Here is a 24,301-nt window from a genome sequence, read left to right on the forward strand (position 1 = left end):
TTGAATTTCTATTTCGTTCACGTCTTAATGCCAAAATTTGTACAAGCTGTGCGCCCCGAGTAACTTCATGAGTGGGTCCTGGTTCGAAACGTTGTCGATTCCACTTGCGCATTTATACAAGAAAAAATAAATAAATAAATAGTGAATTTCATACCAAATGGATTTATTTATTTTTGCCATCTAGTTCCTTTCATGAATTCTATAAATTATTTGATTTTTACTTTTACTCTGAGTAAATATTTATGAATATATGTACATGTATAAATATTTAGATGATAGATGAATTTGAGGAAATCAGTATATAATAAGATAAATAGAATTGGTTCATATTTTTGGTTATTATTTATAATTAACAAGTAAACAAGTATGTGTAGTTTGGTTAGTTTTTATAGGTTGGTTGCAGTGGCAGACCATTGGATAACTTCCATGTACCTCAATTAGCGATTTTTCGCAGTTATGCTACCACATTCCACGCAAGAATCCTAGTATAGAAGAATAGAGTCTTCATCCATCCCGCCGAATTAAGTTATTTTAATAGGTCTTTCGTCTTCACCGCTAAACAGTCTGATAAACTATCAAAGCAGTATCTTTCTAAGAACCTATATCATCTGGACGCCAAAGCAGGGCATTCACAGAAAAAATTTATTATTGTGAGTGATTACTTTTGCAGTGAGGATTTTGGGGAATGTGCAGTTTCTCAGCTTGGGTTACTATACAACAATGACCAGTAATGAACTACAGTAAGCATTGCAGTGTTTACGTGGTCTCTTTGATGAGTTTCGAGAATCTATTTTTATTGTAGATGGGTCAGTTTTTACAAACAGTACATTTTTTTTAATTTTACTTATATGTACACAGATTATGTTTTTCACTATCTATAAAATAGATTGTACCTTCTGATAAAAAAAGAACGAAAGGCCTATTTTTGGATTCCCGCGCTTATTCAATCGGTAAATAGTATTTTTTGTTTGTCTATACAAAAAGTAGAAAATTCAAGTAAAAAATTCAAAATTAAAGTTCTTTTTTGATCACAAGGTATATGTACCATAGCCCATATCCACCATTCAAACATCTTTAAGCCCATGTTATGCAGAAAGTCTTGGGTCGTCAAAATTAAAATTGATGTTGAGCACCTGACAATACTCGAAACAGTGTTGTATGGTTAGTCAAACTTCAATAAATTAACTAAAAATTTTTGTGGTTGTCTTTTCATTCCTATTCGAAACCTTCTAAAGTTTTTGTTGTTTTCAGTGAAAATTATAAAATGAAGAGTAAGAGAAAAAACAAAATATCAGCTTAAATTTGTTCATGAAAGACGAGGTTATCTGTGACTTATCTCTTAGTCAAAGCAGCATTGTTCAATAATAAATATCAACATTTGTGTCGTTTAATAGCAAATTATTATAATTATTACAATTTTTCTGACATTCTGCATAACATGTATTTTCATTATAACCTATAAGAACTAGTTTTAACAAGCTCATCTCTTTGCATAACGTTTTAGAAAACTTTGAACTTATTAGAACATTCTCAAGACAATGTTTTAATTGAATGACTCTTATTACTCGGATGGTATTCATTTGATTGATACATGAGCGTTAGATTCTTAGGCTGACTAGCAATTACCTTATATGTTGATTGAGAAGGTCAATTAAATTTCTGTTATTTGACAGCTTGATCTGTATTTCATTTCTCTCTTAGCGTAGAATATAGCACGTCCATTACTACAATTGCCAAGAACAAGGGTTTTAAGAACAATACTATCAATATTTATAGAATGGAATAGCCATTATTTACAATATTATAACTTATAGATATAGTTTTCAACTTTGATATTCCACCTAGCGTTTTATAGTAAGATAAATAATGTTGATGAAGGTAAAAGAATTACAAATAAATCAAAAAAAAACTAAAAAGTAAAAATGGTTTGCTAAGCATATTTCGAAATGTACACAGATGAATTAAATCTTCAAGACTTGCATTAAAAACCCATAATTTGTCCAAGATCGTGTTCTCGAAAATTTCCAATAAACGGCTGTCATTATAAGTATTTTACCATGACAAGTTCCAATGTCAGCTATTCATAATTAAATGCAGGTTACGAACAAAGCTTAGTATCATCATTGTTTTAATCATACAACCAGGAGGATCAGTTTAAAATAAAACATTTTTTTTAACAAAATGGCTTTACGAATTCTATTAATAAAATGATTATCTGGGTATTAGCCTATATAAAATAATCATATGTTAAAATACGTTTTTTATATTAATTTAAATTTTATCTCAATTTCAGGTGATCTTTTCATACTAGTCTTCAGTATGGACTCACGAGAATCATTTGAAGAAGTTGTACGTTTGCGTGAAAATATTTTAGAAACAAAATGGGCTGCCCTTAATCCAGGCTCGGGTTTGAAGAAGAAAAGTCTACCAAAGATACCAATGATTTTAGCTGGCAATAAATGCGATCGTGATATTAAGTAAGTACAAATAGAATATTTAAAATAATAGTTACATATATTTAATAAGTAAAATATTTTATAAATAATTTCTAAGAACCGTACACCTAGACGAGGTTATGGGCTATATAGCGGGACAAGACAATTGTTGTGTATTTGTCGAATGTTCAGCACGTCAAAATTTTCGTATCGATGATTTATTTTATGCACTTTTCATGGTATCGAATTTACCATTGGAAATGGCACCAAATCATCATAGACGTGTTATATCTGTTTTCGGTGCACCCTCTCCACTACCACCACATTCATCAGCTGGTGGATCTAAAAAAAATGCACTCTCTATTAAAAGACGTTTTAGCGATGCTTGTGGTGTTGTGACGCCAAATGCACGTAGGCCCAGTATACGCACAGATCTAAATTTGATGCGATCGAAGACAATGGCTATGAACGAAGGTGAAGGTGCGGGCGCTACGCGGCGTAAACTCTGTGTGATCATGTAAAACAAAATTAATATATAAAAAAATGTATTATCGAATAATTAATATATGTGGCGTATGTGTAGTAAATATAAGCAAAGGCGGCATGTGATAGTAGCAAAAATAACTTATTTAAAATTTTTATATTTCAAAACGTTTATTAAAATTGTTTATATGAAATATTTTTATAAATAAAATCAATATCAATAATTTACTTAATTTACGAAAACAAAAAATAGTTATTTTGTTGCGAGTAGTTACATTTTTTATACATATTTACAAACATAATCGTACATAATATATTATAAATATAAATAATAGATGTGTATATAACATAAAATTAAATTTACTTCATTATAGTTATTGAATAAAGAAAAAAATTTAAAAATACTTGAAATGAATGAAAATGCTTTGATGTGTTAATAAATTTTGTTATTTTCCAAATGGTTAAACAGAATTTTTTAACATAAAGAATTAAATAAAAAAAAAGTAAGTTAAAAACATTTAGTATCAAAATATTTTATAATTGAAATCGATTGCATTTCAATGCATTTTTTATAAATTAAAAATAAAGTTAAATGTGCATTTTACATATTTTGCAGAAACCAATGTTTTGTAAAGTTTTTTAAATTTTTTTAAATTTTTTAATACCTTAAAAAAATTCTAATCAGTTCGATATTAAAATTATGCATTTTTGACTATGAATATCAAATTTTAATTTTTTTTATTTATTTTTTTATTTAATTTTAGTTAGTAGACACATATCCAATACATCTAACAAATATATATAAATTATCTGGGAACGGGTTTAGATTTTGTTAAAATTTTTTTTTTATATATCGTTTGGACTTTAAAATCCAATATTCTTTGTACGTCTTTTACAGTCGGGTTTTTCGAACTGTTCTACTGTCCATTACTGGTGTCCAACATTAATAAAATCTGATATAAAAATATTAAGACATTACAAATATTGTACTTTCTTTTTTAATGTTATTAGTTTTTGGGAAAATATCGGAGCGAGATCTGAAAAAATATACTAAATAAAAATAATTTTAAAATACTTTGAATTTTATTTCCGGTCTATAGAATTTCTTTGAGTTTAGAACAGATAACTGCAATGAGTACTCAACATTTAAATCATGCTTAAAGCATTGGCTGTATTTCACTTATAAGCATTTTAATTCTCATTTTCATATATTCGACTTCACCTGGTTTATATACAGCTAACAGCACTTATAAAGATAATCATATGATACTCATAAATACCGATACTGTGACACTGATTCATGTGGCGAATGCCAGTACCTATAAGTAGTGTATAAGAAAAACATTTATACTCATTTATACTTGATTTTTATGAGTGCACTCTAAGTGTTAAGATTATGACTCGTTGTTATTCGCTGGTTCAGAAACATCTTATTGTACTAGAAGGTAACGTACTCTTCGATGAGTTCTTCATAAATGAATGACAATAGTTCGGTATTAACTTTACAAATGTTCCTCTCCAAAGATTTGAGAATTAGAGAGCTATTCAAATAAGCATGACAACCATGATCTGATGATGATAAGTCGCATGATGACCCATCACATCATCAAAGCATGAAAACAAATGTCGAGATAATTTCTCGTGCATATTGATATATACACTTTATCACATTCATACAATCAATTTTACGAGAAAAAAAAATTGGACTTATTTGATTGGAGTGAGTAGATTTTACAATTTGAAGTTATCAAAAAACAGGATCTATTTCTGCATATGCCACACAATACGGAGACGGTTTGTGGATGAAATGATATTCTCTAGTTCTGTGTGAGTTTTCATTCTTTGTTTAGTCATCCACTAGCGAAAAATTAATCTTGTTTTTGAACAAAATTGCTTCCTTGTAGTGAAATGTATCCACTACAGGATCACGACTGTGAATTAAGTTTCTACAATTTTAATGTACTCAGAAGGTATTAAACGATTAATATTATAAAATATTAAATCTTATTTAACTGAATCAACTTAGTTTAGGTTAGGTTCGGAAGGCGCGTGCTGACCGTTTTCAGCACTTCCACTCGGAGGCATTTGTAATCCGTTTTAAACCCTTTGGTTTTCCAGATGAAGTTGAGGAGATCCGATAAGTTTGCTTTCGTTATCTCTTCCAAGTCAGTGAAAAAGCGATCCCCGAGATATTGAAGTCGCTTTGTCTGAAGTCCTAGACAGAGACAGAGGAAGTGGTTGATATATTCTACCTCTACCTCCTCTTCATCTTGGCAACTCCTGCATAATCCGCTTGTTGGAATTCGCCACCGTTGGAGCATAGGTTGAATCAACTTTACCGTAGTTTTATTTTAAAAATGGCAATAAAACACTGCCATCAATTCACGAGTATGAAATGGATAATTCTTTAATTATAATATATAATATGTTTTAATTCTTTCCAGTTCATTTATTTTCTTGATTCGTCAGGGAGTATAATGCTGACTCATGTTATTCGTAGCAATATATTATTTAGAAATTTAAAGATTGCTTAACTATTTAAAAACCTGAATCAACATATCCCTTTAAAATTAAAAATCATTAGTTTGAATTTGTTGAGGATTCGTCGGTCACATATATGTATATAAAAACATTTAACAACTTATCATAACAAATCTGTACGAATCTCTTATATATTCCTTAACTTTTTAAATTATAAAGATTATTTAAAGACGATTATTTAAAGACCTTTAAAGACTATTCGGTGACTATTTTCTGAAATACAATAAAACCATTTAGATATTAACCAATCAGTTTAACTGTTTCATATCATTTATAAATATTGATTTTCCAGTGCTCAAACGCCTTGGACCACATATGTAATTTTATCATCTCTTTTTGTTTATGGACATATCAGGTTTAAACAATTTTGACATTCAAATTTCCGAAACAAAAGCGGGAGAACCTATATTTTACTACGTAATCAAATTTACTCAAATTAATTTATTTTACTCCTTTTTACAAGAGGTATATATTGTTTAACATATATAATACTTTTGCAGTCATATATGCTCAATTTTGTGGCTGTATTTAATCCATATTACAAGTAAATTTTCAATATTTCTGATGACCTGATAGAAGTTTATTGAAAATAAGCATTGTCAACTAAATGTTTGCAATATACAATCTATTAACTAAAACGAATCATATCAGAAAATAAATGTTATCATATTTTAGTTAAATAAAGAAGAAACGTATATATTTTTTATTGTTTGTTAAGTTATTACAATTATATTAAATAAATAAATAAAGCATACATAAATAAAGAATATATATAATAATTTTGCATAAATTATTTATTTGTTTCTGTAATATTTATATTAAAATATGTATTATAATTTACAAACCCTGATCCAATATGCGATTATTTACAATAAAATAAAAATGAGTAATATACATAAATTCGAATACCATATTTATATTATTCTACTTTCTAATTTTAAATCTCGTACCAAATTCTTATTAATTATCCCAACAAAAAAAAAATTAAATACATAATATACATAAATATCATATTTATATTTTTACCCTCTCTAACTTTAAATGCTGTACCAAATTATAACTCTTCATTCCAAACAATATAATTTTTATTAAAATAATAAAATAATGGTTTCCCATAGTTTACTACTTCGACCAAATTGACCAAATGTTTATATAAATATCTGTAACTATTATATACATATATACATATATATATATGTAACTAACTGACTGTATGCTTTATGCTTATATAAATAATCTACATGTATTATTAACAATAATATATAAGCAGTTCCTAAACAAATCCAAATCAATTAAAATTCTTATTTATATTTTTAAATAATTTAATTTATTTTGTTAATACAAAAATGAGTAAAATGTATATAATTTCATATTATTTATATAATATTATTAATTTGATATAATGTATTAAAAATATATATCACTCTATGTTATACAATTCAACTAACAATATAACTAATACTTAACCACCAATACTATAAATTACTGTAAGCATATCTAAAAGACCCGCCTGGAACCAAATATTTTAAATCTAAATAAATATTTTAATATCAATATAAAGAAGTGCACATATATACAATATAACACCTAAAGATTATTTATCTATTCTTAACTGAACAATACTGTGTATATTTCCCTATAAATAAACTAAATAATTTATTAATTGTATTATAAATTGTACTATAACATAAGTATTTACATTATATATATATTATTTATATATGACATCTGTTGAAAGCAATTAATTTAATTTTGTTGCTAATATCTTTAAATATTTCATTTAAAATAAAAATCTTATTCATATTTTACTATAAAAGATATATGAATAGATAAAATATGTTTCGTTCAAAAATAGATCGAAAGTATGTTCACCACACACAAAATTAATTTTTTACACCTACTGTGGGTTGGACTCCTTTTTAGTCTGAGTTTAATATTTTAAAATCAGTTATTAAAGGTATTCATGATCTCAACTAAATTGCTTGGTAGTCGAGTAACGATCTATACTATTATTTAAAGAACGCGTCAGCTGAGTAACTAGTTTACTAATCAAACTAGCTTACTACAAGTTCAGTATTAAAGCAAAGAGCTCGACAACCTAATAATAAACTAGGTAATCACTTCGATACATAAGTGACTAGCACGGTATTTGAGTAACGAGTCCAAAAAACGAGTAACGAGTTTAGAAACTAATTAACGAGCATTTTGAAATGAACAACTGAGTAACTAGTTTACTAACCAAGATACAAGTTTGGTAATCAAATAATAAGCTTGATTATAACCTCGTAACTTTGTAATCGAGTAACGAGTTTAGATATCGAGTAACGAGCAATTGAGTAACTATTTTGGTGACTGAGTAATGACTTTTCTAACCATGCAACGAGTTTGCTACCTAAGCAATCAAATAGCCAGCCAAATAATGAGCTCGGTGACTGAGTAACCAGCGTTTAGGCAACGAGTTCGATTACTAAGTAACTAGTTCAGGAACCAAGTAACGTGCTCAGTAAGCCAGTTTTCGTTCAATAGCTAAATAGTGAAGGTAGGAAGATTTTAAGGCATTACGAACCAAATGAATTCGAATATATGCATTTTACTTTTCGTTATTAAAATGTGATTTAGTTATCGAGTACATGAGATCGTGAATAACCCTATTCTACAAATAAAAAACAACCCTGTCCTTAAAACCCAAAAGTAATCAACACACAAACAATTTTTAGTTCTAGTTTAAACAATAGTCACATCTAAAGTTATCTTCTTTGCAAAAATTGTATTCCAAATATATTAAAAGCAAATAATACATACGATTAATTTTTGTTAAATATATTAAATAAAATAATAATCAAAAAGTAGTTAAATAAAAAAAGGTATTAAGCTTAGCATCAAAATAAAAATTAATTTTAAAATATTTTTTCACATTTATCATATTAATTTGTTTAATAGCATAAAAATTAATATATTTTTTTATTAATAATTCGTTACGAGTTTGTTATGAAATTAAGATATACATTATATAATTGTAAATATAAATAAAATTAATTAAATATTTTATTATTGCGTTTAAATTAAATAAAAATATTTAAATTAATATTTACGCAAGCAACAAAATTCTAATAATAACATTAATGACCACCAAAATATTTTTGTTTTAAATTTGATTATATTAATAATAATACATATTGAGTATATTACGTTAAAACCAAATATTATACAATAAAGCGTTAAATAATTTAAAAAATTATTATAAAAATAAATCATAATTTATTTTATTCTTTAAAGCGATCGCGTCATAGTTATTACAGATTAAGGATAGTGAAGATTATAAAAACGGACAATATATAAAAGTATTATAAATTAGAACCGATTAATGCAGATTATGTATAGAATACACAGAGAGATCCTTACGTGTGCTTTGAAAATATTCTGCTCTTGTGCTATATAGAAGAAGAATTTTCCACAAATAATTGATTCACGTAACAGAGTAGTAAAACATCGATTTGGTATATAATAGGACTCCTCTGGAAACAGCTTAAGTGAATGAATACTTCGGCAAGTATGGATAGAGCAGGGATACAGTAGCTCAATAATTGACGCTGGGTTACAAACAGTTAAACTTCGAGCCCATCAAAATACAAAATCATTTTTGTATGCTTTCTCTTCCTCTGACTTTCAGTTGATAAGATGCTTTTATCTCATATTATGTGTATCAACTCAAAGCTGTTTAAAAATAGAAGTTTTTTCAACATATAATAGTGCAGTAATTGATTGTGCTAGCCGTCTTTATGTACTGTAAGTGAGAAAATAATCTTTTGTTTAATACGGGATTATTATTTTATATACCAAACATATGGCAAGTGTTCCAAATAGTTGATTTAACATTATCATGCAATATTTTTAATTATTTCAAAATATAGTTTTATTTTATTTTAGTGAAAAATTTTTAAAAAAATTAAATAATGTTTTTTTAAATAAAAATATAGGTCATTTTAAAAAAAATTTTGCTTAATAAAACAATAAACTATTAAATAAAAATATAGTAATAATTAACGTATATATTATTTAAAATTGTTTTTAAAGTTTTAAATAGAATTAGGCAATTAATGCACCTTATATTGCACCGACTCTGTTGTTAGTTACTGCACCCAAATAAGTAAAGTTATAAGTTATAACAGATCATTGTATTAATAAACAATGAAAAAACTGTTATAAGTAAATGTCTTCGCTAATTGAGCGCCTGCGACATCTGTTATTTATTTAAAAAACTGTTTTCGATTTAAATATTTCATAATCAGGGACTTCAACTATAAGTAAAGAAAACAACCCTACACATTGTTCCTAGCAAAGACACACACTTTGTACAGCACACTCTAGCGTGAAATAGCATTAAAATTGTATTGACTTATTTTGAAGGAATGTCTGAATGAATGAACAATATATATTTTTTTTGTTTTTTTTAAACACGTGAAATTAATTTTTATACACAATTTATAAACACAATAAACGAAATTTTATTAAAACCATATTTATTTTAAATATATAATTGGTTCAAATAAAAATGTTTATTTATTACATACATAAAAAATTTTAAATATATCAATAAATTCAAATCAGTTCACATAGCTAATTTGAATTTAATTTTTTTGTATTTTATGATTTATTATAATAACTGTCAAACTTGATGATTGATATATGCGATGATGAAATTTTGTTTGTTTGGTTCACTCGGTTGGTCGAAATTCCTTGGCATTGAGGAAAGTAAAATTAAAAATTTTTACAAACAACCAGGCGAACAGAAAGCAGCAATAAGCAGCAGGTGTTTACATTTTGAGTGGCACCAGCAAAAACAATACACAGTTTGAATATCATCAGCAGCAACAGTTTTACATAGACTGGTGAAAAAAATTTTCACAGTTTTATGTGTACTGCAATACGCTGGATAGTCTGGACAACTACCAAAGAGCACGAATTAAATAAAACTGTATGCAACGACAAATTTCGCCTAAGTTGCATGCACGAAACTGTTAAACTGTCATTGCACAAACTGTTATAAATATAAAATTAGTATAAAAGATTTGTTTATTCGCCGCAAACTGTACGAAAATAGTACAGTTTATTAGGATATTTGTTATATACTGTATCAGATCAATTTAGTATATTTTTAAAGTGTTATAAATTAGTAAATATGAATGTATTTACTGTGAATGACTGTTTTGAATAAAAATTGAGCAGAAATTTTATTTTATTCGAAGATTTGTTTTAAAAAATATTATTTACATTTTATTTTTTTAATAAGTTATTGTTTTAATTTATTTTTTAAGGTTATTGCTAATATTGTTGTTTAATTTATTTTAATCTTATTGCAGATTATATTGTTTTATTATTTCGGTGAAGGTTTATTGTTATATATTATTTTTATACAATTATATTTTTAAATATTTTTTTGACGTTGAATCTAATGGAAATTTCATAAATATTTAATTAATGCAGTTATTTTGTGCTAAATGAAAATATTCACAGACTTCATAACATTACAAATTTAACTCATTTAACTCAAATAGAGCTGTTATTTAACCATTCCCATAGAGCTGTTATTTACTAAATTAAAAATATTGCGAACTATATATACATAAAAATTTAAATAGATTTTATTTAAAACATTTTTTTTTAAATGTTTGCACCCCTAAAAAATTATTTTATTTTGAATCTTCTACATATAATAAGATAGAATTAATTTTGCTGAATGCGACACATTAACTTGCAAAGAGTAGAGTATTTGTAAAGAGCAGTCAGTAAAAAAAGTGCTGTTGTATCCATTAATATGCTACGAATAAGCATTTCTAAAGAGAGACCATAGCAAAAAGAGACTAAAAGTAATATATATTCTTCTCTAAAAAAGTATCCAATCCACATTAATAAAAAAGTAATTGACCCAACAATATTATTTCTATTTTGACCATTTTTAATTTTATTTATTTGGTTTTATCTTTATTATTTCAATATTTTACAATTTATTCGTTTTGTTTTTTTTTTTATTTTTATTAAGTTCTTATAATTAAAATCTAACATGGAAATGTGTACCTTAACTAATAATTTTATATATATAAATTATTATTGATTTTATATTTTAAACTAACATGCAGATTTAGTGTTTTTTTTGTTGTTTTTGTTTTAATGAAATATTTATGAGTTTTTTTTCATATTTAACTGTTTTAATGAGATTTTATTTTACACCATTTAAACATGAATACAGTATCTGAAAATCTTTAAGTTAATTAATAATTAATAATTTTTTTTTTTCTTTTGTAAATTAAATATTAATAGAAAGTTATTTTAAGACTTATATGAACTTTTCTTATTTTTAATGTATTTTAATTATTTTTTTCATTGCATCAAAAATTTAATTTACTATTTTATTTTTAAGGAATTAAGCTTATAATTTAATTCTTTTATTTTACAAGTACAAATATTTTTTTTTCAATTGTTTTATTTTAATATTTCGTAATACTTTCTCTGTTCTCTGTTATACTAAATATAAATTTTAAATAATTTTTTTTATTTGTGGAATTGTTACATGATTCCAAAACATAAATATTTACATAAGAGAATACAGGTTTTTAATTATAAGAATTGAATTAAATTATAATCTAATATAATATATAAAAAGTTATTGTAAAATAAGTGGTAAAATAATTAAACAAAAAATATGTAGTTAAAATATGCTCATAAAAAATTATAAAGAAAATAAAATAAAACGAAATGTACATATAAAATAAAAATCAGTAGGAGATTTGAAAATATATTCACTATATAATGTGATGTCCTTTTAAAAACTTCAAAGGTTTTGGAAGTACATAGAGTCCAATCTAAAATTTTTATTTTGAAGATGTAATTAAATTTTGTGTTGTTATTAACTTAAAAGTCCATTGTTTAGATGCAATATTTTGTTAAGTATGCTATAATGGACAGCTCCATATAAGGGCTCCCAAAAGCTATAACCTATATAAGGTGTTATATTTATATATGATTAAATTATCACGAATTACACACTTTTACAGATATTGTCTATATAAATAAAAACAAAGTTATTATTGTAATAACATATCAGACTTGCTTTACTGGTAGTTCACTACAAAAAGAAGATATGAGTTATAGGAATATGATAATTCATACTATGAGTCTGAAGAAATTTCTGTATCATATAGGAATATATGTTCTGTGAATTATAGCACAAATTACGATTGGCGTTTTCAATTGGTAAATCTGAATTTCATCTAGACTTACTCTCGATCTGTCAAAATCTGTTGCCTGATCCAACATTTTTAGAGTAATCTAACAACTTTGTAGTGGTATTATATATATTTTTTATCAATACATATATCGAATCAAAAAATCACAGTTTATTTGTCAAGACATATGAAATAGCTATTAATTTCAGGGTAATCTTGCTACTTTGGCAAAATATCTACAGTGTTATAAATTAATCTCGAGTGTTATAAATTTGGCTCGAAATTTATCAATCGAAAATGAAAACTGCACAAAAAGTGAATCTTGATTGAAAAAGTTACTCCGCATTTACATATAAGTCCCAAAGCGGGACTCGAACGTGGGTGTCACAAGTAAAGGTTAGTAGTTAATAATCACTAGACTACTGGGATCGTGTGAATTACATATAGTACTAATAATTTTTTTTTTGTGGCATTCAGAAAAGATATTATTACAATAACATAACACCTTATGGATTTATAATGTAGAATATACGTTATATTTTTATAATTATAATATATTTATAATATGTATGATATGATATTATCGATATGGTTGTTTGGATATGTTTTTTAATTTATCTATTAGAGATATGCACAAAACATTTTTAATATTTCACAAAAAATTGTCACATCAAAATGGTCCATAAAAACTTACGTTTCAATATAATATAAACATATAATCAATATGTTTCATGCTACAGATATAATTTGTACTAAAGAGAGAAAGAAGAAGAGAGAGAGATGAGGTGAGAATTCAGTATAATCGTTATTAGTTCCTACTTTATGATAAAAATAAAAGAAGTTATAGTTGTGTTGCCCTAACGGACTGCGATGATAGAAAACTTTATAGAACAGAATAAATAACAGTAAGAAGAGAACAGCAATTTATTAAGAGAATAAATCTTGGAGAACTTTATTGAGTAGTCAATGAAGTGCATTAACCTCTTTTTTTCTTTCTCTTGAAAGTTCACTTTCATTATAATGGTATTCCAATATATCAAGAAAATTCTAAAGTTTAACTGCTATAAAGCACTTAAAACAACTTAAAATAGTGCTTCTGAATAACAAAATTTGCTGCGGAACAGAGAAATGTTCAATATGTTTTCCCAGGACCGGTACAAATGTTATACTGCTACAACTGTACTAAAAATTAGCACATATAACAGAATGTGAGAGTTGACATTATTAAGATCCTTATGGGACCACTTGTACTATAACAGAAATAAGTGAGACTTATTATACATACGTTCTAACAATATTATTGAACATTTCCTGCGGCTGAGGTTAAGGGTAACTCTAAGGGTTAAGTCTTTATGTCTACTATCTCGGGAATTTGGATTGTGTACGAGCATCATACTTACGCACATCCTGCAAAGGATGGTGTATAACAGTATCAATCGAATATGCTTATACCATCTTAAAGAAGATTCCTTTAAAATCCAAAAAAAAAAAATAAATAAAAATTGATTTAAGATATTCAATATCTTATCTTCAAAATTGGGTTGAAAAAATTAAGAAAAATATATCCCTTGGACTCTCAAAAAAAAAAAAACCAGAAAAAAGTTTAAATAGATATAAAATTTATTATTGAATTAAAGTATATATCATGTATCGCTCAGTGGAGACAGCTATTTTTGGTTTCGAGATCGGACGTTCACCACTCCCCAAAGGGATTTTACAACAACTATGTTTGAAAAGCGTTCGTGAATCGCTGCGTTGAAAGCGCCTAGTCTGAACCAAGCCCATGTGTTATAGTGAAACTAGCTTTATCAATCAATCAAATAACCATTTAAAAAATGTTAAGATAGTGTATGGCTACTTTTGAAATTTTCATTAATTGAAGAGTTTAAAAAGGACATGAAGATGTTGATATATGGAGGACATAATATTCGAATATAATTATATATAATTATATATTGCTTTAAATTTAAAATATACTGAATTCTATGTAATATAAATAATTATAATTATAAATCATTACTAAAGAGTGTAATAAAATTATTACATAAATAATAAGCTTCAGTTAAAAATTAAATAAAATTAATATATTAAATTTGTAATCGTAATATTAAAATTTATTTCCCATGCTATTTCTACTTATTTTTTAAGACTTAAAAATGTTCATAAATTTACATTTATAGCAAAATTTTCAAAATTCATTTTAATTTTAATTATATTAATAGTTTTTTAATTATTCTTCTTAAGACTAGAATTTATTTCACTTCACACTTCAATTAAAGTTATTTAAGTGTAACTTACAGACAGACTTTGTTGTTAATTATTAATTAATAATTTTAAATTGAAATAGTGTTTGCTATTATTAATTTTTAGTAAAATTATAAAACGGAATTTGTCTTGCTTAAATGCAAATGTTTATCTAACTAAAAATAATTTTTTTGTTTTTTGATGTTCATTTAATAAATTATATTTAATATTTTTTAATAATAAATTCTTTACTAAGAATTTTAAATACTAAATATCAATATATCAATGTTTCACGTATAAAAAAATTTCTTTTATTTTTATTTATCAATAAATTGCTTAGAAATTAGGAGTATTTAATGCAAACCGATTTTAGCTGACTGAGTAAATTTATATCAACAGATAATGTAAATATGACACGATATTCTTTGTTATGATTTTTTCAAAATCAATTTTTTCTATAAACCTAAATAAAACATAAAAAGAATTTTTTTTTTAAAATATAACATAAATTTTGATTATAACAAATAAAATAATTTTTTTAATTAATATAAACAATTTTTTTAAATAAATTTTATATGCATACATTTAATAATAATAATAATAATATTTATTAATATACCTAACGTGTCTAAAATAAATTATTAAATTATTATTTAAATTAGTGACTACGCCATGATTATTGTTAATATTTAAAGTTATATTTTGCTTATATTTATTTTTTTTATTTTTGTCAGCAGAGCTCAGAACAGATTTTTAGTAATAGTTTTCACACAAAAGTATTGAAAACTATTTTAAAATAAATTAAAATAAATAGTTTTGCTTTCTATTTCATATAAATACTTTCCTTCTGAAGATTTTTGAAAATAAATTAATGCTTATTACTTACCACTCTGCCTCATTTTATTTCTTTAAAGTTCAATATTTTTTCTCTTTTAATATTTGGTAAAAATTTTTTAATAAAAAAATTAATAAAAAATTTAGTTTTGGCAATGCCGTGTTTGTTTTAGTTTCTGTTTCTGGCAATGATTATGTTTTTTCTGATGATATTTAAACGTGCTTTGATGTGTTTTTACTGATGTGTCCAATTCATTGAAATTTCAGGTTGATATCTCTTTGAGATAACGTTCATATTGTTCTGCGGTTTGAAACTCTTGTATCCTTTAAGGGAAAAATAAAAAAAAATATTATATATAAATTGTATTTAATAAAAAATTAATTTTTTTATAAAAATATATATAATTATAGATTTAGATATATAAAGATATAGATATATAGATTTAGACTTGATAAAGATTTACTTATATGATAAAAAATGAACTGAAAATGAACTTTTTCAGTGTTTGCTCTCACTAAAAATGCTATAACTTATCAATTAAAAGTCGGAATGTCGGATGAAAAGTCGGCTGAAAGTTCCATTCCTAAGAAGGTTCATAAGAGCATCATTCTGACTAATCAAAGATGACATTTCCACAATTTGTTGCCAGGTAAAAGCATTTTTGGTAATAGCAAAAAACGTTTGATATTATTAAAATAATGGATAATATAATTTAATGGTTTATCCAAAGAATAGTTGTATAAATTCAACGAAATAAAGTATCCAGAAACCTGTTAACTACATTTACTCATACTAAGATTATTTGTAAAGGGAATAACCATCAGCGCCAAAAAATTCTTAGTATTTTTGATGTTGTTAAAACTGGGATTGAACCAAAACTGAGAACCAAAACAAAGTTAAATTTTGTTGGAGTAAAAACCGAAACCGAATCGAGAAAAAGTATTTCGAAAAATAATCTATTTATTTCGGTACATATTATAATACGCGAATTCCTATTCACTATTCTAATTTCTCGGGCATACCCATTTGACTACAGATTTTATCAAGCCGGATATTCCAAATGACTTTTTTCTACTAAACTAACATCACAATTTAGATTACTTTGTCTGATGTCGGGCTTTAAGATTTAAAAATTGACCAAGGAAACCATTAACAACAAGTAAAACTAATTTTTTAAATTTTTTCTCTGAGTTGAACCGATTTGAAGAATATTGTGTTCGAACGCTGATTAAAATGAATGCAAAAACATGTACACTTATTGAAAACAAAAATTTATAAAAAAACTTTATCTGAGAATTTCAAGTTATATAATTACGCTTCAAACTGTTTCATCTATCTAACTGACTCCCAATAGGAACTTTCTCCTCTTTAGGAAAAGAGATTTGATTTCTGTAGTTCCGTCTTAAGGGTTATTTTGGGATTTTTGGTTACAATGAAAAAGTGTTTGCTGAAGAAAAGGATTGACTCCCAGTACTTCTGTCGCAAACGAACTTTCTTCTCTTAAGGAAGCGAGTTTTGATTTCTGATCGCAGTAGCTCTGTGTTAGGGGTTATTTCAAGTGTTTTGATTTCAATAAAAAAGTCTTTGCTGAAGAAGAGGACTGACTCCCAGTATTTCTGTCGCAAAAGATATCTGGAGAAGACAGTTTTGATTTTTGACTCCATTACCTCTGTCGCGAAGGTTATTTCGAGAGTTTTGATTTAAATGAAAAATTGATATCTGAATAAGAGGATTATCTGAAAAACTTGCAAAAAATCTAGAAAACTGTAAACAGCGATCAAATGATTATAACAAAGTATTATAGTTTCGAAAGTATATATAACCGAATAAAGTTTCATTTTTCAACAAAACGAGTTTTTAAAGTTAGATTATTTTGAAAGAGAACCAGTAATTTATTTTATCAAAAGACACCATTAGATCGCTAAGCATTACTGTTTCAGGCTTATTATTCAAATATTCTTTAAAAATTTTTTGACGTTTTAGCAATTTTTTTTAATTACAAATTAATTATTTTTTAATTTAATCCTTATGCATATAGGTATGCTTCTTTATGATCTGTAAGGTAATTAAGTTTAATTTGTGGTTTTTAAAGTTAAGAATTGCTTAAATAAATTTCTGAAGTTTGCACTCATGATATAATATTAAAAAATTTAAGTCTGTTCAATGGATAATTATACGTACCACATACATTTAAAAGTCATCCCGAAGAAAAATAAAGTGACTCAATCCTTATACATTACAGTCACAGGAAAAACTTTTTTTTTTATCAAATGTGAACAACCAAAAATAATCAAATTAAAAATCAGTGGCTTAAATCAGTTCAGCAAAAGAATACCGCATCGAAGAAGTAAAAATGAAATAATAAGCAAAAATAAAAATAATAATAAAATTGATCATGACAGCATATCGGAAACGGAAGTACCAATTGTGCACATGCCGTCCATCTTCTTACTAATGAAATTTACCAACACATGCTTTACTTTTGTCCTGTTAAGGCGATGTGAAGTTTATGGCACAGGCGAGTGAACACACACAAGTCACTTCCAGCTGTGCGGAACTTACGAAGTCTTTCCGTGCATTGAGTGTGTGTATTTGTGAGTTGTTACACCCAAGAAAAATAGTAAAATGTTTTAAAAAAATAAAAATACATTTTCTATTTTAAAATAAAAGTATCACAAAATAAGCTTTTTGATAGAAAAATGATTTGAGTGACTTTTTGGTGGTTTATTTTATTTATCATTAGGTCTACCCTGTGGTATCTCCTGCAATGCATGTCTATCAGTTCTCGAAGAAAGGTCACTAGAACACCAGATGTATCTATGTGCAGCTTTGGCCAAAACTAGGCTCAAGTTTCTGGGGGCTTTCTTCTTCAACTGACTAGACGATATCTCTAGCATTAGCATTGGCCAGATTCTTGCCTTTATAAATACCTCTGGCTGCTTCTAGCTTGACCTTTTCTCAACTACCTATTATTACGAAGTTTTTGTGGATTCAAAACGGCTTTCTTAGTTGAGGTGGACTCGTTTCTCCTTTCACCACATTTAACTGACTAACCATTAGGTGGTTGTTGATCATTTTCAGTAAATCTGTAATTGCATCAAGTGGAAGTACTGCTTCAGATTTGCAAATAGATCTAGGAAGACAAACCCCGCAAATATACGTTTTTTTTAGGACAATGTTTTGCGAATCCGTAAAACACAGAAATATGAGATTATCCAATATGACGGAAGTGACTGTTTTATTTAATAGAAAGTATTGTATTTAATGAAGAGATTTCGAACAGTAGTGAATTTTCTATTAATTAAAAATTAATAAAAAATTTATTGTTACTGTTCACTATTGCTTGAAACCTGTCTGTAAAATTTATTACTAATTTTTTCGGAATCACGATTTTTCTTGGAAGTTTTTCAATTGTCTTGCAAATCATTAATGAAACAATTTTAATAGTTTCTATATGATTCATTTCGTTTTGTATGAATTCCTCATTATATTGCAAACATTTGCTAGAATGCATATTGGTTGGTTGGTTGCAGCAGGAGACCCGCAGGAGAAAGAAACAATAATACATTTTCTCTGTGAATGCCCAGCTCTAGCATCCAGAAGATATAGGTTCTTAGGAAAATACTTTTGTGATAGTTTGTCAGACTGCTCAATGGTGAAGATGAAAGACCTATTAAATTACCTAAATTCAGTGGGATGGATTTAGTCTCTACTCTTCTATATTAGGGTTCTTGCGAGGAATGTGGTAACAAAACGGCGAAAAATTGCTAATTGAGGTACATTTGAAGTTATCTTATGACCTGCCACTGCAACCAACCAACCAACCAGAATGCATATTAAACCATATAAATAAGTTTTTGGGATATTGAAGGTTGTTTGAATAGAATGTATTTAGAAATATAATAAATATGGACTCTTTATACTTTCTATAGAACTTTTTTCGTTCTCTTAAATGATTATGGATTTTACAGGAAGTTTCTAAGAAGCATTTAGTATAAGATATATAAAGATTAAAAATTGATCCCTTTTTCTAATAATATAACATTTTTCGCCTAGTGGACAAAGACATCTTCTTCGGATCTTCCGGGACATTACTAGAACTCCGATTCTTTCAGGAAGTTTCCAAAAAGCATTAATCATTTCGTACAAAATATATAAATTTTCTTCCAATCACGTAACATTTTTCGTTTCTTATACAAAGGCAACTTCTCCGGATCTTACGGGACATTACTACGAATTTGTATCATACAATACAGCATGTACCCAAGGAGAAGCTGGTATAATATATGTAAATATTAATGATGGACCTTTTCTTGCAATCACACATCATTTTCCGTTTCTTAGACTAAAACATCTTTTACAAATCTTACGGGGCATTATTGCAGTTTTGGATTAATCAGTACCATCTTCTCCGAATCTTATAGGGCTTAACCAAGAGACAGTTTACATAAATTTCGGCATTTTCAAACATCAGTTTTAAACTTAATATGTTATTATTATCTACAAGTCCCTAAATTAAAGAAAATTCTTATAATAATAACGAATATTTTTCCATGGCTTCTCTTTCTTCATGACCTGTTCCTGGAACAAGAGCAAAACGGCATCTTTGCACACATGATTGAGTAAAAGCAATAATAATTTTTCGGCTAAATGGACGCGCTTAAGTACTTGTTGGCAATATGAAACATTATATATCAGCAGAGATTTGCTTTGACCAGAAGTTATTGTATTAATTTAAGGATATTTTGGAAATAGAGTCGAAATTGGTTTTGCTTTGTTGTGTATTTGTTTTGAAGTTTGCTTTCGTTATTATATATTATAACATATCTTTTACTTATGACTTTGTTGGAATTCGTTTTCTTATCGTTAGGAAAAATTGTTTTTTTTTGTTTGATACATAATTCTATAAAATATTTTCTTGCCTTATAAACGTAAGTATTCTTTCTCTCCATGGGTGAGAATATGTTTCGTATTATTTCTAATAAGCGACATCTTATAGATTACAAATTCACATATATGCCTTGTATAAATTTTGACTTAGATTGAACAGAATAGAATTTCGAAAGCAAAAACATAGAAAGAAAATTAAAGAGAAAATTCTGCTCAACCAGTCGGTCAATAAGAAAACATATAGCAACATTTACGAAATACTTCCATTTCGCTTTTATGAAAAACTGTGCGTCCTCCACATTGGCTTTAACCACATCATTACGTACGATTTTTTCCACTTTGCCGACACACAAACCCTCTCACCTTCTTACAGCTCTGAAGTAAATGTGCTTAGCTTTGCGTGGTCAGGGTCAGTGGGTTTGTATCTCAGTGGTATGGTTGTATGACCGGTACTGGTGATGTGTTAAATGCTGAATTTGTGAATTTTATTTATCAAATGCTCCATATAAGACAGCCATATGGCTATTTACACAAATTTACACAACGCTTTGTAATGAGACAATACCATTTGGTATCATGTTTTTTTTTTTTTTGTTTGTGGACCAGAGTGCCATGTCTGCATATCAATGAAACTGCATACGAATTGGCAAATTATTTGATTCTTTTCTTGTATCTGACAAATATTTGATTAACACATTTTGGACAGAATTTGCATTTTGTTCTATGATGAAACAATTGTAAATGGAATTGATTGCATTTGTTGCCTTACCTGTCACTTAAGTCTCGTTTCTTTCTTCGGTCCTGTGACAGTGCCTCCACACAAAGCACAATTAATTTACTATCGCAGGTATGTCGTTCCTGGTCCAGCAATTTGTTCCCCAGCAAATTACTAGCGTAGCCAAATTTATCTCTCGAACCCGAATGCCAAGCATCGCAGTATGTGTCAATTGAGCGTTCACCGGTCGGCAACGAGCCATGCCAGACAAGCTTCTGTGGCCTGAAAGGAAAAAGGAATAAAAACGAAAAAAATATGAATAAATTTTCTATATTTATTTTTGCAAAAGTTATTAAATAAGATTTTAATATTTGTGTGGGTTTCATTCAAACACCATTTAACCTTTAATCTACACCAACGCTTAAAATTTACTTGGGCACACACGAGTATAAAACGATTAGTAGCAAATGCTTTTATAGTATATATGGAATATATTTAGCAAATATATTAAATCCAACGACATTGTCTAATGCTTTATGCATATCTAAATACATATTCTACAATATCTCCAATACAAAATAGTTTTATCGAAACCAAATTGTGTATTTAGACAATAAAATCAAAAAGTATCTCAAAGTGTATTGTGGTCAATGTTGCAGTTGTTGTTGCTGCTGCTGTGCTGCCGTTGTGCTATTGTGTCATAAATGATTGTAATAAATCGTATTTACAGGCGCAACAATATGGACAATATGGACTTGTGTGTTTCAACAAACAAAATATTGTAATGTTGTAATGTTGTATTGTTGTATTGTTGTAGGTATTGTAGGTATTGTATGTGTGTAAGCAACTAAAAGCCCGAATACTTGAGTTGGTAATATTGAGGTCAAAAAGTCTCTGGGGTGTGATTTGAATTCTTGTAATTTGATACTCACACACATGAAGTATGTGAGGTAAACGAGCCCTGAGATATGCGTAAAAGTTTGCACATACTTGCACATACAGTCAGTAGGTTCCTCAGTAATGCAAACTACAAATTGTACTTTGTACTTGTACTTCTGCACAGTAGTGAAACCAGGTAATAATTAAAGTTAAAAGTTACTAACCTATTTGGTCAATGGTAGTTGGAATTTATTCACATTGCAAGCAGTTGGTTGGGATATTGTCTGAAGTTGCTCGCACAAGAGTTTCGTAAGTGAAAGACAAATTGGCTTAGGATAAAGTTTGGTCAAGAATATGCTAAGAGAAAAGTTAACGGACATTTAGTGAATGAAGAGGTTCAGAGAAGGTGGAATTAAAGAAAAGTTATAAAGATTAAATCGATGTGTACAGGGTAACTGCATATAGGTGAGATTGGATTGAATGAGTAGAGTTGTTTGGATAAAACTTAAAAAAAGCGTAGAGGGGATATAGACAAATTCAAATAAAATGATATTAAACAATTAAATTATTAATTATAAATTATAAATAATTATATATAAATTGTATATCAAAATGAAAAGAGAAAAAGAAATAAGTTAGGACTAAATCCGTTTTCGATTGGTAAATCTTGGTTAACTTTTTCAAGCGAGATTTACTTTAAGTGCACTTTTCATTTTCGATTAGTAAATCTCGACCGAAATGTATAACACTCCAGATTAATTTATAACACTCTAGATATTTTTAGATATTTTTCCAGAGTAGTGAGATTAACAGTTGTTTAATATGACTGGACAAAAAAAGTATGATTTGATTCGATATATGTATTTATAAAATACATAAATGTTTACTCACACTACTACACAAACATCAGATTACCTTAAAAATGTTCGAATGGGCAACAAAATTTGTCAGATCGAGACTTAATCTAGATTTTATCAGAATTTACTAATCGAAAATCAGTGAATCGAAATTTACCATTAGGGAGCAGACTGCTCCAATATATAAGCTGCAAAAATCAATATAGAGTGTGAATTGTCAGCATAAATGCAATTAAATACTAAAATCTTATACTCTTATATTATTTTAGTTATAAGCTCTCATTAATAAAAGTCTTTGACTGAACGGTCTTGTGCGGAACTTTATATTTATTTCTAACAGGAATAAGATAGGAGAAATAACACTGTGTGACATTAAATTGCAAGCCTTACCAGAAAGCACCTATATTTTGGTTTCTTTCTTCATGTACATATGTTAAGAACTTTATATTGTCAAGATTAAGCTCATGTTTGTAATTAATACAATGTACAGCCAATACTATGCTGGCTTCAGAACCACTTTTATTTTTCAAACTATGTTTATGTCTTAACAAGTATGGCTGGATAAAAATAAAAGTGGTGCCAGTAAAAGTGAAGCCAGTACTGCATTGAGTAGACATAGTAATTATAACACACATCTAAGCTATGTAAAGAGTAAAGGGCTAAGGGCGAATAAATTATTTAAAAAATTTTAAAATATTCGTGCTGTCGCAAATTTTCATATTTCGGATTTATTTAACAAACGTGTGTCTACTTTACGATACTTTACAACAACAAAAAATTCTTTTTTTTAATATTATTTTAATTAATTGAATTTTTGGCTGACTATACAGCTGTTTCGAGTATTGCTAAATACCCATCATCTGTGGTCTTGTAAATAATTCTTGTATTTAATTATTTGAAAGTAATTTTTTGAGACCTTAAGTACCAGGAATCGAACTCGTGTCCTGCCAAATTTGAAGCTTAGAGTCAGCGCTCCTTGACCAACTGACACAAAGCCGTACGTGACTACTATGTTTGCACATATATAAATGACGCAAAACATATACGATATTTAACATATCGATTATATTTATTTATCGATGTTATATATATATATATATAATATAATATCAATAAATTAACTATTTTTGGCTAAGATCCTTGTATAAACTTAACATATACAGTATTATTATTCACAGTACAGTATTATCTCCAAATAA

At 27.3% G+C, this 24,301-nt stretch overlaps 2 protein-coding genes across 2 annotated transcripts in view; both read left to right on the forward strand.

Annotated features, from left to right (window-relative positions):
- LOC119673223 (GTP-binding protein Rhes-like) overlaps positions 1-3,045 on the forward strand; it is a 12,902-nt gene extending 9,857 nt beyond the window's left edge. The window contains exons 3-4 of the mRNA XM_038084468.1: positions 2,294-2,477; positions 2,554-3,045. Coding sequence (XP_037940396.1) covers positions 2,294-2,477; positions 2,554-2,956 — 587 coding nt within the window. The 3' untranslated portion in view covers positions 2,957-3,045. The remainder of the gene's footprint in view (positions 1-2,293; positions 2,478-2,553) is intronic.
- The window catches only part of LOC119679362 (collagen alpha-3(IX) chain), a gene marked incomplete in the record, with an annotated part of 240,003 nt that overhangs the window by 162,091 nt on the left and 53,611 nt on the right, over positions 1-24,301 (forward strand).

The sequence above is a fragment of the Teleopsis dalmanni genome, chromosome 1, assembly GCF_002237135.1.
Source record: "Teleopsis dalmanni isolate 2A chromosome 1, ASM223713v2, whole genome shotgun sequence".
In the NCBI taxonomy this organism is placed as follows: domain Eukaryota; kingdom Metazoa; phylum Arthropoda; class Insecta; order Diptera; family Diopsidae; genus Teleopsis; species Teleopsis dalmanni.